Genomic DNA, 19,690 nt, shown 5'->3' on the forward strand with positions numbered 1-19,690 from the left:
ATTTGAGTAATTAACATTTAATGAGTACTTTATTAAATATTTTAGGTGTTCTTCTTCGCTTGATAAAGCCTAACATAAATTTATTTGAAAAGTCAAACACCAACCAACACGATTTTTAAAAAATCCGGTTTGAACTATTAAAGAAAATGCTGTGCTGGCGGGGAAATGCCTACTTCCGTGAACATTCAGGCCCTGTGTGCCTTTTGGCTTCTAAATTCATGGTTGAGTGACCATACAATGCAAATACACATACAATCACCGAAACTTGGACAATCATTTGTTGTCTTTCTTCGTCCAAAATAGTGTGAAATGCAGCTGATATAGTTTAGTTAAGTTTAAATTAATAAATCCGCCATAGAAATTGCATTTAATTGGATTATTTAGAAATTAATGAATGAAATATGTGTATCACACTCAAACGAGATTTCGCGAGAGTTTGATCAGTCTGCGGGCTAGCCTGCATTACAGAAGTAACGGACCGTCACGGCTTTGGAAAGTTATCACGTTTAGCATTTAATCGGTAAGTGAATTTAATTTATTGACGTCAATAAACATTTCAATGTTTTTTCGTGTGGAAACTGTCGAAAATCGTGACCAACATCAAATATTTACTTTAAAACTTTGCCACCGAAAACCGTACCGGAACGATCACCAGTCTTTGTCTTTTGATTGTGAAAGGTGAGATTTTGAAACTCCATATTTTTATTCTGTATTGTTAATTCTAGCATTGCCAACTTGGTGCTGATATTTTTAAGTACGTTAATTAAATTCTCGAAATGACAGGCTTGTTATTTTAGAGCCGCGTGTACTATTACGGTAGGCAAATGTAGGTCATTGTAGTGCAGTATCAAACAGCATGGGCTGGATTGGAAATCTGCAAATATCGTACAGTCCTGCTTTTTCATAAAAAAATATCTATTTTTATAGACTGAATATGACATAAGTATATTTATTCTATTCTTTGTTCAGACTGTGCCGTACATGTTGCACCAATGACACAAATCTCAAAGTAATGGAAGTTAGATACGCTTTACGGGATATGCACAGGACAGCTCGAGTCTATTTGTGTCGGTGCAGTTTATGCAAATGACCCCCAGCAAAGCTAAAGGGTGTCCATTACGGCACTCGCCTGTCTGACTAACTGACACACAGAGGCCAGCGAGATTCACGATTGCTTTGTTGTCGAGTTGGAAGTTTAACATACTTAATCAAGATTTAACCAACGGTTTGTGGTGAATATATTGGCAGATTTACATGTCTTCCATTGATTTTAAACTGACATTAGGAAAAGGAATGTTGTACATGTTATTGTAAACAAGGTTTCTGTAAAGATACACTGTGTGATATGTGTAATATGTGTTTGCTATTCATAATTTGTATAAATGTGATTTAATTTAACCACCATGTCTGAAATATTAAATTAAACAAGTCTGAGCAATTAAAATATTTTTACTGAACTAGTGATCAATAAATGAATTGAAAGAATATTTGATTCAAATTAATGTAACCCCCCTCCCCCATTCCAACCACTTGATATATAAATATATTATGATATATTCCATTGAAAAATTAATTTGCCTTTAACAATATATATGTGGCTTTATACATAAATATATATTTCATTAAAAAAATAATTTGCTTAAATAACAATCTACGTGTACATGTGGACTAACTAACTTTCTGTCTTGTTAATGGTGAAACATTGACATGTGTAGCTGATTTAAAGGAATGTTGCCTGTTTGAAATCATTATCATTGACATTCTCCAGGTTGAGGATGATCAATAATAAAGATGTTTGATCATATTTAAAGTTACCTCTAGATCTTCAAGCAAAGATTTTCAAATTTCTGCTATGTATATATATATATCTGCAAGTAATTGTGTGAGTGGCAACAATTTTCATTTGAATTTTATCAGAATTGAAATATTGATAAGAAATCTAGATCTGTGTATGTCTAAATGCTGTTGTGCAAAAACAATTGTTACTACAAAAAGGAGTTAATTATAAAATCACACTTAAAATTGCCTAATTTGGAATGAATCAAGTACTGTATGTATTATGCTAGAATTTAAAAAAAAATCCTTGTGAAATTGAGATTATGTGTGACTAAATATAGCATTATACAGAGAGAGATTGAAAAACATATAGTATTATAATTTTCAATATTTTTTCTACAAGCTTTTGATTAACATATGATTTGGAATCCAATATTGTCATGATTAGTTGTGTGTTTTTACAAAGATAATCTAAGAACTATTGTGTAATTTGTGTAAGATAGATAATATCAATATATTGAAAGGTTGCTTTTAATTGATTAAAGGATACAAAATCCTATTTCTGATGCTAAATTGTAACAAATTTCAGCTTTTAAATTATTCACCCCTGAATTGTTAAGACTCTTGTAGCTCAAAGGCTTGACCTCATTGGTGAATGATTTAATTGACATTTGTGAACTGATAAAGTAACAGTTATAAATATATGTGCCTTCATTCTAGCTAGGTCTGCTTAAGTTAGTAACTTTTGTAACTGAAGAAAAACATTAAATCGTTTGCTCCTATTGTTGATAGTGAAAAAATACCATTTGTCAGCGATGGAGCATCTTTAAAAAATTCTCACTAGTATTAGCCACAGAAATGAAAATCAGTGAAGCATATCATGTTATTTAACAATTAAATGTACATCCGTGACATCACCAGATGAAATGTATGTTATGTGCTCAACTTTTCAAATTTATTCTAACCGTGCCATAAAGTAAGATAAGTAGAGCATGTTTGTCAGTATAATGTTGATTTGTATGGGGTTTGTCCATTTGACTGCATTTTATTAAAAAATCCATGAAAAAGGTGTCAAATATTGGATAAGTAGGTCAGTAGTCTAATTAGTTTAACTGGACCAGTATAGTTTTGTCTGATGTCTGTTCTACAATCATTTGTTATAATGAAAGCTTTAATTTATAATGCTACTGGCTAATTTAAATTAAAATAATGTTATCATATATACACATGTAATTTGAATATGCAAATGAGATTAATTTTATGCGTCAGTGATTATTAGTGTTGTGTGTACCTGTGTGTAGGTAGTCGGTGATTAGATGCTCAGATTTCAGTAGTCTAAAATCTAATACAGGTTACAATAGACATCATTATTGTTATATGAGTGACTGAGTGTCGGAATTCCTGTAAGCATATGGAATTTGTAGAAGTATAAAGTCAAGAGTTTCTGAATTTTTGAGAAAATAAGTTAGGAGCTTTAATGTACCTATTTTGCTATTTACTGTACTGTGACCATTAGTGTCCAGATAACAATATCAATGAGAGAAGGTAACTTATTTTTAATGTTTAAGATTAATCTGTCTCTGACGCCGGACCTGTAGATTTAGTAAATATTTGTTTTATTGAATATGACAATAAATTTACCTTTACCATAAAGGCACACTATCTTTCCGAAACAAAATAGAAACAATAGTTATATATATAATAGCATAAGAAAATTATATTGATGGCCTAAGATGAAGTGATCACACCAAATAAATGCAATTTTTCCTCTGTAATTTATATGTTAACAGTGAAGATTCATTTTGCTGCTTTGTTGTCTAGGGCACTGATCATGATTGTCAACTAATTAATGTGTGGACAACGGTGGGAAACAATACAACCAGCGTTTTGAAAATTAACATTTTATCTATTTTAGTTCAATTGTTTAGAATGTGGTGATAAGTGTATTATTAACAGTATACGCTTAATACTTTTTACGACTCATTCTCATTTTACATTTCCATTTGAAAAATGGAAAGCAGTTTCAGATATGGTACTGTCGGTAGAGGGCCTTTAATACATTAACAGATGTCAGATGCTACCATGTATTTATTATATTGTAATAGATTTGGCCATATTGTTTTATCAGATACATTAAAAGAGCTGAATTCAGAGTTGGAACTGAGTTTTCATATTGCGCAATAATACATAATTACAAGATTGCACCAAACAGAATTCCAAGAGATATTTCCGAGAATTAATTTGAAAGCTTAACATTTGAATTCTAAGAATCAAGATGACTTTTAATTTAATTCGTGTTATCACAGTAATGTATGGAATTGGCACAATTGTATAATTAAATTTGATGACTGTAATACATCAGTGTGCTTATTATTTCCCACTGGTGAGGCTTGTGATGATTGATTTGCCACTAGCTGTATATATGTGTACTAACTGGTGCTGCTGCTGCTGCATCCAAATGCTATTCAATAATATTGATCAATCTTGCTGTGGAGTGCAGATAGGGAAATTAAAAAAAAAACAACCACCAAAATATTATCAGTAAAAATTTTAATTAACTGGCTGTGATCGACAGAGAATTGTTAATACATTGCTGTTATACAAGTTATATATTCCTAATTGCAAGAACCACCTGTTTTCGTGAAATGTCTTATTTAGGTAGGTGCATGCATATTGATATGAGGAAGTATTTAAGTAAAAGGATCTTCAGGTTCTGCCACTTAATCTGTTTGTAAATATTGAATAAGATAAGCAGCCTTAAAGCATTTGTGTTTCCCAAAGCAGCATACTATATCGATGTACATGTAATATCGTGTCTTGCTTTTATTATGCCAGGGAATGAATATAGTAATGTATTGTATATGTCCATATATAGTTGATCTGTTCGGTTTCATTAGTTTTAATGTCCTTTTATAAGCCAATGTCATTTAATAAGGATACATCAAGTTTAGATGATGGAGGAAAGGCGGAGTACCTTGTGAAAATCTACTGACCAGCGGTCAGTACTTGAATTCATACGATTCAAACTCCTGACCCAGAGGTGGCTTGTAGTAACATATTGGAACATCTTGACCACTCAGTCATTGCGACCCCCCTATATCTTGTAGTAACATGTTGGAACATCTTGACCACTCAGTTATTGCAACCCCCCTATAGTTTGTAGTAACATGTTGGAACATATTGACCACTCAGTCATCGTGACCCCTTTTTTGCATGCACACTTATTAGTATTTCATTCAATATACAACATAGTGTCATGGAAATGGAATTTTTTTGGGATGCAATTTTTTATTTTTGATATTTTTATCTTGGAGTAAAATAAGAAGTTCAAACTTTTCATTGGCGGTAATGGTGTAACTTAGTAACTTTTATAACTGAAGAAAAATACTAATTGTTTGACATCATGACATTAATAGCATATAAGAAAACCTTCAATTCAGTTGTTCAGACTTACTATGAAAATATTATCGGCATACAGCGAAGTCATCATAGCAATATTAGCACTGGCCATGGTAATTAATTGTTTTTATTCCTGGCTCACTGATATAATTACAATCTTCAAGTGTATTTTGTTGGTAGTTCGATGTGTCATTTTGAAATGGAGTGGAGGATGTTTATGCTGCGGATTTGTAATATATATACATGTACAGATAATAAATACCACACAGAGCTCATTGATTAATGGTTTATAGAAGAGGATTTGAACACTTAATAATAATGGGACAAAATGCTATAATTTAGGTATGAAATTTTTCTAAATGACATTCCTGTGAAAATTTTTGTATGGAAATGAGATGTATTTTATTAGATTTAGGTGAAGAATAAAGACAAACATTTTCAATCCCAATGTTCAACACTATTCTTATAAGATATCTGGAATATGTATATCACAAATTGTGCTTATAACGAAGTGATTTTGAGGTTTACTGTACAATTACTGTACAAATAACCCCCCCAGTACCCACTGATTAAATAAATAGATTTTATATCATGATCAGGGTCAAGTTGTTCAAAAGATTATATCAGGCAGGTAGTCGATAGCAGTTTACAACAATTTTCAAAGTAAGATAATAAAAAACATTGTTAAAAAACAAAATTGATACTGATAAAATTTTATTGAATTCCATTCTTTCACATTGCCTACTTACAATTGCCTATTTTTGTGGAGTATTAAGTATAAAATTAGATATTTTACAGCAAATATGACAGGAACATTTCACTATAAATCATAAACAATCAAGTGATTAATGATGATAAGCTAAAAACTTATGAAGAACTTGGCACTGAGTATATTGGACATTGGGATTGAAAATGTTTGTCTTTATTCTTCACACAAATCTAATAAAACACATCTTATTCCCATAAAGAATTTTTCACAGGAATGTTATTTAGAAATTTCTTTTTGGCAAAATGTACCACATCTTGTGGTATATACAAAACATGTTAGATTTAACCAGACTTATACGGAATGCTTTATTTTTTCATTGCAGATTATTTGTTCATTTTGAAGTATGAAGCGCTGCTAAGGCAGGCAACATGAAGATGATTTCATGAAGCTGAATACCAAGCAGAATCAAAATTGGATGCCAGATTTGACAAATAAACAAGACCTGTCTGTAAGGCAGTTTGACCATAAGAAAGGTGAGCATATTCACAGTTAAATCCGGTTTAGCATGGAGGTGTTTTACTTATCTGAAGATAATAAACTTGTTGTCTTGGTTACGATATGTGTGAAAGATAAGAAATATGCGAAGGACTTCCATTATTAACACAATTTTAACTTTAATGTATAGAAAGGAATACATAAGTGCCATTTATAATCATTTTCTATATTATTATCAGTTAGCCATGGGCTTACAGTTCTAGTTTATTTTTGGGGAGTTATATTTTAATGAACTTTACCTCGACAGTTTGTCATATTTCTGATGTACTTGATACATATTTTTTCGATAAAAATTGTCTTTATTCTTTCATACACTTTTATTAATTACTTAGCATTCATATTTGTATTCATGTTTGCTTTTCCCTTTGTTTCAGATTGGTAAAACAAGTTCCTGTATTTTACTTAGGTTTCAGATAGATAAAAGAGTTTTGACTTTTCTTTCAGACTAGTAAAACAGAGTCCTAGCTTTTACCTTTTTACCTTTTTTCAGATCGTTAAAACAAAGTTCTAGCTTTAGAACAGTTAAGTGTTTAATCAGACGTGGAGTGTTTTCTCCTGCTGCGTTTAAGAACGCCTCCCAACGTCATCACATGGACCAAAAGAAACTTCTTCAACCCATCAAAAGACCTCGGCTAGAAGCACCGACCAGCATGTATCAAGGTAGGACATTTTATCAATTCTTCTTTCTTCAAATGCTGATGATACAAAAGGTGATCCATGTCACTATGTGATATCATAGGAATAATAATACATAAAGATTTGAGGGGCCAACTTGATTTGCACTTTTCTCAGAAGGGTAGTCTTGTCTGAAGATCTCCTGGATCCTAGTTATAAGAACTTCCAGAAGCAGAAGAGTTACAAATTATGTGACAAGAAGATATATTCTTGAAGTAGAAGAGAGCAATTTGAACTGTCTTTAGTCGATGCATGAACACAAAGTGAAAAATTCCTTTTTGGTCTTTTATGGCTACCATAACATGTATATCACATTTATCAACTGATGACATTCGATTTATGAAAGGAAAGTCTGATGTTTAATTCTTTTGTAGAATTACATATATTTTATTCAACATGTGTATAAGTTAATGTATATGTGTTGTTAACAAAAACATGTGATATTGGCTATTATCCTGATTTGTAGTGTCTATTCGTGGGCCGATACCTAATGGCCCAATGCACCCCCGGCCGCTCATAGCTCTCCTCGACGGTCGGGATTGTTCTGTGGAGATGCCAATACTAAAAGATGTTGCCACAGTAGCATTCTGTGATGCCCAATCTACACAAGAAATACACGAAAAAGTAAGTCATACAAGAAATACAAATAAGAATTTGAATACAGAGGATTCCGCTTATTTGAATAACCCATTTTCCATAAGAAAATATGCAAATAACCGGAGTATTCGAATAGGCGGAGATGACATTTTGCACCTTCGTTTGACCTCAAACATATGTATGTGAACAGGCAAATAGATATCGTTTCGTTTACTTGATAAATACGTAAATAATTTACACTTAAAACGCACAACAAGTAAGTATTTTCGAAGTTGTAAATCAATTTTAATTGTTTAATAACAAAAAATATTCCAATATTAGATTCTTGTTTACGTTAGATCGACACGTGTGACGTGAATCTTTGGGAAACAGCTAAACGATCGATATCAAATGCAATAACTAAACAGGATTGAATTTGTGTCTACAATTCTGAACCTATATAATAAACAAATTTACGTACATTTGCCTGGCAAAATGACAACTTACGATCGTGATTAAACTTCAAAGTGCCGATCAACTAGAAGTGTTGTTTTGACACATGTGTATGAATTCGAAAATGGAGGCAGGTGATGAAGCCATGCGTTCACTGGACCTAAATGTGTTTTGAGAATTCTTCCTGTATTATTGATCGATCCGGCGAATAGCTTGATAACATTTCAGAAATAAATGCTTATTCAAGTAGCAATGAAACAACGTAGCAAGTATCTTTTGTATCCTACATACTGTGTGAAACTTGCGGTAGTCATTGCACGCCGACTTTGCATGCTTTTATGTCTCGTTCAACGAGACGCTTGATACGCACATGTCTGTCGTACTCAACAAGACTCTGGTTGAACGAGACTACTCATGGCGATTGTTGTGTAAGGAAGCATGGTTTCTCCATCCGATTGCGAACTAAGGTACGTTCCGTTAATAAATAAACATATTTGAAGGTGCAAATGCTTTAATTAGATGTTTGAGTCAGTGATTATACTAAAGTAATGATCAACCGCTGCTGATGTAAATCGTAACAGTGTCGAATACCTTTGCAGATTCATGCATAAAATAACAAGCCATACGATAACGTTAATCTGTCACCATGATGATTTCTAGTAAAAGCGAGGTATCTTGAAATATATTGCAAAATTGAAAAATATTCGATTTTATTTTTAGAATTTCCCAAATATTTTATTCAAATAACCGGATGTCATGTAAAAGTCTATTCAAATACACGGAGTTGAAAAACAAAGATAAAGAAGGAAAAAATCGGTACCGCAGAATTTTATGCAAATAACCGAAATATTCAAATAACCGTTATTCGATTATGTGGAGTCCTCTGTACTGTATAGCCAAACGTTTCTGTGAGTCATAAAAATTTGCAAATTTAGCTTGATTAGAGACAACAATTTTTACGAATTTTAATGTTACGACCGGATATAGAAATACCTATATTTTACCCATTATTTATTCTCAATATAAATCCAAAAATTGCGAAAAATATCATCCCTGCAGAAATAAGTGGCTAACAGTCTTTCAACAGCTTTGTTAACATTATAAAGTTCTTAGAACTGGGCAGCTTAATTGATTTTCTATGATGTCAAGAGGATAAGACTTCCATGGTCTACCATGATACCCTAATGGATTGCAATGGAATTGCTGGCTGAAGCTTAAATGTGAAAACTGTTTTTCAGAAACTGATTTTGAGTCTAAAAATAAATACACATTCTGTTTTGTGTATTTTAGGTCCTGAATGAGGCAGTAGGTGCCCTTATGTGGCATACAATCACACTGTCTAAAGAGGACCTGGAAAAATTTAAAAGTTTACGAGTCATCGTCAGAATAGGCAGTGGTTATGATAATCTCGACGTCAAGGCAGCTGGAGACTTTGGTAAGTAATATCACACACCCATAAAATCACTAAAGTGCATTTGGCAATAAACGAATGCAGTAAAACATGTTGATAACAAACACACTTGCAATAAACTCATGGTCATAAAGTAGTACTTTTCATTCCCTGAATGGTAAATAGATACCATTTCATAAGCATTCACAAACAAAACATATATTTTACTAGCGTTCAAAGCATGTAGATCTAGACTTATCTAGAAATTTAGCCTTTATTTTTGTAATATTGTTGTTAGTTAGATTTCACTGTTTAGACCCTCTTGTAGTTAGTTAGGTCTTTTACTTTTACCAAAATTCCTTCTGAAAATATGTATATTGCAGCAGTCGATGTCTATGTATTCCATCTTTTCTTATTACAGAGTTAGCTCCCTTGTGGGTAGGTATCCATTGTGACGTCATTATTTTGTGAGCACAATGCCGCCGTTTTCTCCGAAAATCATGACGTTATGCTCGCAAATACGTGACGTGGCAATCAATACCTACCCGCAAGTGCAGATAACTTTGTAATATGCATATGCAGAATAATGACACGAGCTTCGATTTTGCTACAGGCATAGCGGTTTGCAATGTTCCTGGATATGGGGTAGAGGAAGTTGCAGATTCTACAGTGTGTCTAATTCTGAACTTGTATCGACGGACATATTGGCTGGCTAACCAAGTAAAGGAGGGCAAGAAAATTAGTGGACCAGAACAGTTAAGGGAGGCTGCACAGGGCTCGGCAAGAATCAGGGGAGATACACTTGGCATTGTTGGTTTAGGTAAGACAATAGTTATATCCCCAATGGAAAAAAAAGTGATGGTAGCACGTCGGCAAAGTTATGGTAAAAGGTTTAAGATACTTTGATATTTTAAATTAAAGAATTGTACATATTTTGCTTGTACTTTTCTGAGAGTAATTGAATCTTAAAATGAGTTATTAATAAGCCATAAGGATATTTCATTCTTTTTATTTGTAATACAGTGAAACCTGACTTTACCAACACTCTGTGGAACCGAGTAAATGTGCGGGATAAGTCAGGTGTTGGTAAAGTCAGGTTTCACTGTATTAACATGAAAGTAAACGTTAAAGTGACCAGGTCATTTTCACATTGTGCAAGACATATTTTGATTTTCCAAACAGGTTGTAAGTCAGTAAGACAGATAAAAATGAAAAACTTTTATTTACAGGTCGTGTAGGAACAGCAGTGGCCCTACGTGCTAAAGTTTTTGGATTTAATGTAATATTCTATGATCCTTACCTTCATGATGGAGTAGAAAAATCATTAGGTAAGTGGGCGATTCAGGGATGGCATTCTTTCTCTTTTCAGAGGATTTTGTTGTAAACAGTGAGTATGCTGTTCACAAAGATATATGCATACGATGATATAATGACAAACAACAAATACAGTAAGAAAGTATGTCTGAAATTACTCACGAGTGAAAAGTACCTGTGATCTGTTGAAGATTCAGGATTGATGAAAGTGCATTGGAGCACCTTGTGACCTTGACTGCATGATTTGCTGATGTCACGTTCCTCATATTTTCTTGATTGGTATCAAATTTTGGTTTTTAGAGTCAATGATAAATAACATGTTATTACCAGGAATTTAGACCAAATTTAAGTACATAGACTCTGTTTCTATTTCTATTTTACACTTTATCTCATAATTAACTATGTTTTTGTTTGTGTTCCAGGTATAACGCGAGTGTACACACTACAGGACCTACTGTTTCAGAGTGACTGCGTGAGCCTACATTGCAACCTTAATGAACACAACACTCACCTCATAAACGATTATACTATCAAACAGATGCGGCCAGGTAAGTCTCCTTCCCTATAATGATGGCATCCAACTCCAAACTGATGCCACCTAGCAAATCTCCTGTGGCATCAAACAGATACATACTGGAGAGATTTCCTGCTCTGTGTGACATTTTTGTGTTTTTCAACAAAATGCCCATTCACCTGGTAATATATTGTGGCCAAGTTTCATCAGGAACTCCTTAACTGTAAAATTCTCCCTAGGAAAGCATTACAGAAGTCAAGGAGTTATTAAAAGCTTTTCCTTACTGTAACTTCTATAATGCTTTTCTAGGGAAAATTTAAGTTAAGAATTTTTTTAAGTGAATGTATATCATGGCCAAAAGTTCATGTTCCTATGTGGTAGCAAAGACATTTAGGTGTTTGATTTTGAGTTCTAAGCTTGAATGCTAAATATGAACGATGCTTTGTTAAATGTACTACAGGAAAACCCTATCAAAAACCAACCCCAGTCTTATCTGGACCTCGGTCTATTAATTAAAGTCTGCAATTTTATTGGCTATAAATCATTATTTAGAATCACACAGATTTAGTCTGTAAAAGACACTGAGAAAAGTATAGCCTACATTTTGTTGCATATATATAGACAAACCTTGCCAGCTATTTTCATTTTACCAAGTTTATGAAACAACAGTCCTGGAGCCATATCGATGTTTGAAGAGCAGACCAGTGAGATGAAGACATGGTTTCCGACCATTTGATCATGTGATTTCCAACAGGAAAAAATGTTTTAAATGTTACTGTAATTGGTGGTACACAATTTTTTCCATTTCCAAAAGGAGCTTTTCTTATCAACACTGCCAGAGGAGGTCTCGTCGATGAGCATGCCTTGGCAGCAGCATTAAAGGATGGGAGAATACGAGCAGCAGCATTAGATGTCCACGAAAATGAACCTTTCAGCCTATCAACCAGTGAGTAGACAATTGAACTCAGACCAGAAACGTTAGAGGTCTATGTCTTAAACCAGTGTTATTTGCCCCTGAAAGTTATTCACCCCTGAAATTTTGCAATGGATTGTTCTAGTCCTTGATTTGGAAGAGCCTAAATGTGTTTTCAGGGGTAAATGAATTAAGATATAGTTCACCATAGCTAGTTATCAGATATTTATGAAATGACCAGCAACGACAGAGGTCTTAAACCAGAAATAATGTTAAAATATAGTTCACCATATCTAGTTATATCTAATCTTTTATAAAACTCTTGGTAAAATATTTTGAAATAGATCTACAACCTTTAATGGACATTTCTTTATTGAGTTTTCCCATCGATGATATTTTCTTTGACAGGTCCTCTCAAAGATTGCCCAAATCTGATTTGTACTCCTCACTCAGCATTCTACAGTGAACAAAGTGTTACAGAACTGCGAGAAATGGCTGCCACGGAAATTAGACGGGCCATTGTTGGCCGAATTCCAGATGGTCTACGCAATTGTGTTAATAAAGAATATTTCACTACAGGTAAAGATAATCTTTTACGTGGTAAATAACAGCTTACTGATGTCTCTTTTGAAATTGAAAAAAGCATTAAAATTTGATAGAACCACATTTCGACCTCTATATTAATCTATTAGGGCCCTGCACATCGATGAAGATGCCCAATAGTAATCAGGTTGTCGGTCTGTCTTTGCTTACAGGAAGTTTTCGATGACCATGTTTAAGTTATAAAACAATGCTGTCTGTCTTTGTAGTGTTTAACCTCCCTGTATTCATCTATTGTAAACATTGCGGGCTGTCTTTGTTTACAAGTGTTCAACCTCCCTGTATTCCTTTATTGTAAACATTGCGGGCTGTCTTTGTTTACAAGTGTTCAACCTCCCTGTTTTTATTTATTGTAAACATTGCGAGCTGTCTTTGTTTACAAGTGTTCAACCTCCCTGTTTTTATTTATTGTAAACATTGCTGGCTGTCTTTGTTTACAAGTGTTCAACCTCCCTGTATTCCTTTATTGTAAACATTGCGGGCTGTCTTTGTTTACAAGTGTTCAACCTCCCTGTTTTTATTTATTGTAAACATTGCGAGCTGTCTTTGTTTACAAGTGTTCAACCTCCCTGTTTTTATTTATTGTAAACATTGCGAGCTGTCTTTGTTTACAAGTGTTCAACCTCCCTGTATTAATTAAGGATTAATCTCTTAGTTTATGAGGTAAATTGCGTAAACGCTTTGCGTTTACATACAATTTACAGACTGCTCCATTCATAAACAAAGCAAACTAAGAGGTTAATCCATATATTAACAATATTTTCTTTAAACAATCAAATCAATAAAAACGTCAGATTCAATCATTTACCTGTGTTATTCGCCGTCAAAATTATACTGCCGTCATGTTGATCCATGCATAATAACCGTTCAAAAAACCGCGCCATAGACTGGCCGCTTAATCCCGGCCTTTTTTCCGTGACGTCAAAAAAAAAAGTTCTCATATTTCAGTTATTTTTTCATGTCAATTAGCAATAATACATTAAAAAAAATTGTGTTTTATTGTATGTCTCTGATTGTCACTGTATTCATTTGTTATAAACAATGCTGACTGTCTATGTTTACAAGTGTTCAGCCCCATTGTATTCATTTGTTATAAACAATGCTGGCTGTCTTTGTTTACAAGTGTTCAGCCCCACTGTATTCATTTGTTATAAACAATGCTGGCTGTCTTTGTTTACAAGTGTTCAGCCCCACTGTATTCATTTGTTATAAACAATGCTGGCTGTCTTTGTTTACAAGTGTTCAGCCCCACTGTATTCATTTGTTATAAACAATGCTGACTGTCTATGTTTACAAGTGTTCAGCCCCACTGTATTCATTTGTTATAAACAATGCTGGCTGTCTTTGTTTACAAGTGTTCAGCCCCACTGTATTCATTTGTTATAAACAATGCTGGCTGTCTTTGTTTACAAGTGTTCAACCCCACTGTATTCATTTGTTATAAACAATGCTGGCTGTCTTTGTTTACAAGTGTTCAACCCCACTGTATTCATTTGCTGTAAACAATGCTGGCTGTCTTTGTTTACAAGTGTTCAACCCCACTGTATTCATTTGTTATAAACAATGCTGACTGTCTTTGTTTACAAGTGTTCAGCCCCACTGTATTCATTTGTTATAAACAATGCTGGCTGTCTTTGTTTACAAGTGTTCAGCCCCACTGTATTCATTTGTTATAAACAATGCTGACTGTCTTTGTTTACAAGTGTTCAGCCCCACTGTATTCATTTGTTATAAACAATGCTGGCTGTTTTTGTTTACAAGTGTTCAACCCCACTGTATTCATTTTTTATAAACAATGCTGACTGTCTTTGATTACAAGTGTTCAATCCCACTGTATTCATTTGTTATAAACAATGCTGGCTGTCTTTGTTTATATGTGTTCAACCCCACTGTATTCATTTGCTGTAAACAATGCTGACTGTCTTTGTTTACAAGTGTTCTGCCGCCCTGTATTAATTCATTGTAAACAATGCTGTCTGTCTTTGTTAACAGGAAGTGTTCGGCCTCCCTACGCCTTCCCAGGTTACCCAGAAGGAATGAACGGTGCTGGCTATCCATTCCCTAATCCAGCAGCAGCAGCTGCTGTGGCCGCCCTTGGAGGCGTACACTCCACCACAATGGACCAGCACCCGACAGTATCGCACTCCACGCCTCACTCCACCCCTCACAGTACCCTCTCCGACTCCTCCTCGATCCACAACATGGTAAAACCGGAGAACTCGGAGGTTCACTAGTGCTAGCCTGCCTCGTTGGTTATCCCCCCTTACTTGTATACTACTAGGCCAATAGATGAATGAAGATACATCAGTGCTGTTGGTCAATTTTTGTTGGCCTGACGTTGTTTGATGAAGGGACAGAAGAAAATATTTTCTATGGAAGGACATGTAGAGAAGGAAGTATTTTGAGAAGTAAAACCACATGTCATTTTTTGTATCACAAGACATTTTCTATGTATATGTGTTTTTTCATTACTGGGGGAAATTTTGGAGGGAGTTCATTTGATATGTTGGATGCATATTCTCTGTATATAATTCATAATCTTTTGGTTTCATTACGCATCTTGCCAACTGTTACATCTGTTTCATATAATGTCTGACAGAAATGTTTGTAAACAGTTGATACAGAGTATGTATAAGCCAGTGGTTTTGTTTCTCAAAAGTATGACCTGTAGAAAATATGTTTCACCTGTGTAACATGGTAGCTCATTGGGGCCACTTTTTTTAAGTTGTACAAAAATTTGAAAACGATGGCGCTTCATTTTGAAATTTTTCCATATAAACCAGCTACAAACCACAGATATTTGATTCTGTGCTTCCCGTTTTGTGAATCTTAGATAGGATAGTATTCTCATAGAATGGGAATTATTTGATGCAAGTTGTGACATCTACAAGGTTTTACAACGTACAGATTTGTTGTTCTGGGACGGACTATTGACACGTAGGTACATGCCTACATAAACAAGGTTTATAGAATTACTGTACTGAATTTTTTTTTCATGAACTTGCATTTGTGAGATGTTCATCCATTGTAATTTTGTTTTTTCATGAAATTGCAACTGTGAGATGTTCATCCATTGTAATTTTGATTTTTCATGAAATTGCAACTGTGAGATCTTCATTCTTTGTAACTTTGTAAGTGCAAGGAACATGATTTAGACATGCATCAAGAACGTTGTTGGACATATTTTTGTGTTTATTTGGTTCAATGGACCTGTGTGTAATGTCAAAACAAATTCTTTGTTGCATTCCAGGGGAGCAAACTCTTCATTTAAGCATCAAAGGAATCTGGAATCTCATCCATATTTTTCATTCAAAGGCATTATTGACTTCTTCTCGAACGTTTTTGAAAACTGGTGCAAAATTAGATTTTTCATGTAATCTTGATAAAGATGAAAATTATGTACAATTATCAATATACACTCTGTGGGGTGCTTGGCATTAACTTATCTCAGTGCTAGTTTTCTGTTCATTCTGATAAATCCCTGCCATTATAATCTTGACCTCTCTACCTAGAACTGTATGGGACAAACTCTAAACATTCTTCCAAAGACAGAGTTTAAAAGAAAAAATAAGTCTGAAAATGATTTTTTCTTGTGCACATGTGTATAAATCTTTACTTACCTCAACTATTTTAGAGCAAATTGTTTTAAAGGAAATCAGCAACTCTTTAATGTGACCCTTTCTTGCACAAAGTAACTAAAGGGCTAATTCGAAGAATATTCATAATGTACACCCTGCTACCATGTTTATGATTTCAAATGAAACTTGACATAAATGTTAAGTATGATATCTGTGGACAACTTTGTATTGATAGATGTTTAATGGCAGATCATGTACTTTACTTAGGTAGATGATTGTATTCCATTTTGGATGTAGTTTATATACAGTTAAATATTATCAATGAAGTATGACGAAGCAGAGATGAAGATGGCTATGTATTCTTTGTATTAATTGTATAGATTTGTTCTGAATTTCCTAGAAACACACAGACTGGACATGAATTAGATGTTTGGAGAATTAGTTTAGTAGTAAAAATGTGCATGTTACACACCTAAAGTGATTTCAGAATTTGCAAAATTCATTGTATTGGAATTTTAAGTACAATTTCATGTGTGAAAGTTTTGAGTGTTTGTGAGTGAGAAGTACTGCAAGAACAGTCTGTGCCTACTCCTACTGAACATTCTAAGCGGGTTTCTCACATACTATCTATTAAGGTACTGATGCGTACAGCTTTTTGTAATCCGAAAATGATCTTGTTTATAAATGGAATCTGGCGTAGTTAATTGATGACTTATGCAAGTAGATGTTTAATGATAATGAATGTATGATCAGTGGAACTATTTTCTCTGATGACAATTCTTTTACATAATTGATATTTTTTGTAGCTATTAGAATGTACAATCATGTGTTAAATAACCGAGGAATCTAAACATGAATCTTAGCAATTTGCTTATAGAAGCAAAATGTGAATACCCAAGTGAATATTGTACTATGTATGTGTTGTACAACTGAAGTCCAACTTGCATATAATGCCTAGTTTAACTGATAACTCTCTCTCAAATTGTACCATAGAATAGTTGACTATTGTTAATCTTTGTGCAACATTGGAGTTTGATATATTTTTGGCAAGGATTAATTCAGAACATTTACATATCTACTAATAGGGAAAAAATGAGAATATGGTTTGTCCACCCCGAACACAAATTTTAACTTCTGGGGTGAAGGATTTAAAAGCCAAGCTATAATTTGTGTGATCCATGCACAAGCATAGTAAAAAGGATCACCAGATACGTGTGTTTAAAGTGTATCATTATTATTGATGTTTCCTTAAGCATGTCGGCCAGATTGGACAGCATTTTGGGTTTTTGTTGATAAGAAGTTAATCGTAATTTACAGTTTCACCCAGAGAGAAAACCTACTTGTATCCTCACATAGAACATCCCTATGTAGGTTGATTTGATGTATATGTGAGAAGTTTTCTGCTAGGACTCATTATTTATGTAACCATTCATAGGGAGTTCCTCACATCTTTTCTTTTGTTAAGTGTAATTGTTTCAAATCACAAACAGTATTGGACATGTACCGTCTCTCCAATGCAGCCATCAATGTTCTCATTTTTTTTTTCTTTTTGAAATAAAAATAAAATACATCCAGAGAGAAATATTTTTGTAAAGAGAATCAAACTAGTTTTTTTTCCAGTTCACAAATATTGAAAGATGCACTTCATAATTCATCTTTTTGATGCCATAAAATCATGTTACAAGCATTTGATCATGTGTAAAAAGGGTTATGACTGTTTGTGTATGGGTGGATCTCTTTGTCATCACATTCATGTCACCAGACATACGTTAGAGACATACCATAATTCACAATAGTATAAACTAATGCTGGATTCAAATTTGTCTGAAATTTGTCATTAAAATAAATAAAATATTCACTCTTTTATGTTATTTTTCTGTTTGACATGAAATTCCTCGAATTATTTTTCAAGATATCTTCTTGTAAAAAGATCTTGAAAAGACAATGTATATACATCACCATGGGATGAAACCATGCCTTTATCAAGGCAGACAGATAATAGGTGATGTGTGCTTGTTTTTGTTGGCTTTGTATTATCTGGTTTGATTAGTTATCTTATTAACAGTTTGGGTCATTTAAGGATATGCCAGGTTTAGGTGGTGGAGAAAAGTAAAAGAAGTTTTGGTACTCTAGAAAAACCCACTGACCAGCTGTACTGACCAGCGGTCAGTATGTAGCAACTGCCCCACATGGGATTTGAACTTGCGTCCTAGAGATAGAATGCTTATGATAACATGTCAGAGCATCTCGACCACAGTGAGATGGAAGAAAGCCGGCCAAAGTTTCAGAGGAGCAATGAAATTATGCCAAGTAAGCCTCAGTGCCTGACGACACTGTCACACCTAGTGGATCTGCTTTCCTGTTCCTTACTGCAAGGTAAAGGAATGGCTCTCCTTCCCGTGAAGTTTGCTGTAAATAAGGAAGAAATTATTTTCATGGACAGTCGACCTTTTGCAGATAATCGTTATGAAATCACAATGTCTTCAACTTCAGATTTAAAAAAAATGATTTTATCATAATTCAAAATGCCCAGTAAATTATGTACCAATGGTCCAGGGGAGATAATCCACTCAAAAATAAAAAATGGAACGTTTATGAATTGGACTTTGGGAACCATTTTGATGGACATTTGTGAAATCGTTAAAAAAATGTATTTCTAGTATATCAGCAAGACAGTCAGTTTTGGATTTTGTACAATGAGGCGTAGTATATGTTATGCAGTACAAAATTCTCTGTGACCTGAATTATAATTGTTGATTCATAAAGAGCAAATGTTTTTGTAATTACTAAAAAGTAAAGTTTAAAACAGTGACTAGCCAGACAGCACCAAAATCAGGAGATATTTTTTGAAAGTGGAAAAAAGCCTGAGGCCCAGGATGATCAGGTATGGTAATGCTGCACAGACTTTCACTCTCACATTCTTCCAACAGAGATTGTCATGCTGTTAAGTTTATTAGCCATTTAGAGCACCTGTCCCAGATTCATCAGAATAAAAAAAAAATTGATATACATGTATTCAAAATGATAAAATGCCATAACTCTGTTGATATTTCAGAGAGATATATATGCCAGGGTCTATTTAGTGGGACTTATAGTTTATATGGATTATCAATTATCATCTTCAAATAATATAATGAAGGAAATGTAATTATTGGAAAACTGGTAAATTCTTACAAAATCATGATTTAATTTATATCAAAACCATGATTTTATTTAAACATTCAATAAACTGAAAGGC

At 33.8% G+C, this 19,690-nt stretch overlaps 1 protein-coding gene across 4 annotated transcripts; it reads left to right on the plus strand.

The window, feature by feature from the left end:
• The first annotated feature begins 362 nt into the window (after window positions 1-362).
• On the plus strand, window positions 363-18,308 carry LOC138334936 (C-terminal-binding protein-like). Of its 4 annotated transcripts, none has more exons than XM_069283800.1 (11): window positions 363-520; window positions 6,267-6,417; window positions 6,930-7,099; window positions 7,581-7,738; window positions 9,434-9,578; window positions 10,147-10,353; window positions 10,763-10,861; window positions 11,270-11,395; window positions 12,176-12,307; window positions 12,683-12,853; window positions 14,867-18,308. In XM_069283800.1, exons 3-11 carry the CDS (start codon window positions 7,030-7,032, stop codon window positions 15,106-15,108), a joined length of 1,350 nt encoding a protein of 449 aa, XP_069139901.1. In that variant the 5' UTR covers window positions 363-520; window positions 6,267-6,417; window positions 6,930-7,029; the 3' UTR covers window positions 15,109-18,308. The 4 variants fall into 4 exon arrangements, with proteins under 4 accessions (XP_069139901.1, XP_069139904.1, XP_069139902.1 ...); XM_069283803.1 differs by having other exon boundaries at window positions 12,179-12,307; XM_069283801.1 differs by lacking the exon at window positions 363-520 and adding an exon at window positions 1,080-1,232.
• The last annotated feature ends 1,382 nt before the right edge of the window (window positions 18,309-19,690 follow it).

The sequence above is a fragment of the Argopecten irradians genome, chromosome 11, assembly GCF_041381155.1.
Source record: "Argopecten irradians isolate NY chromosome 11, Ai_NY, whole genome shotgun sequence".
Lineage (NCBI taxonomy): Eukaryota > Metazoa > Mollusca > Bivalvia > Pectinida > Pectinidae > Argopecten > Argopecten irradians.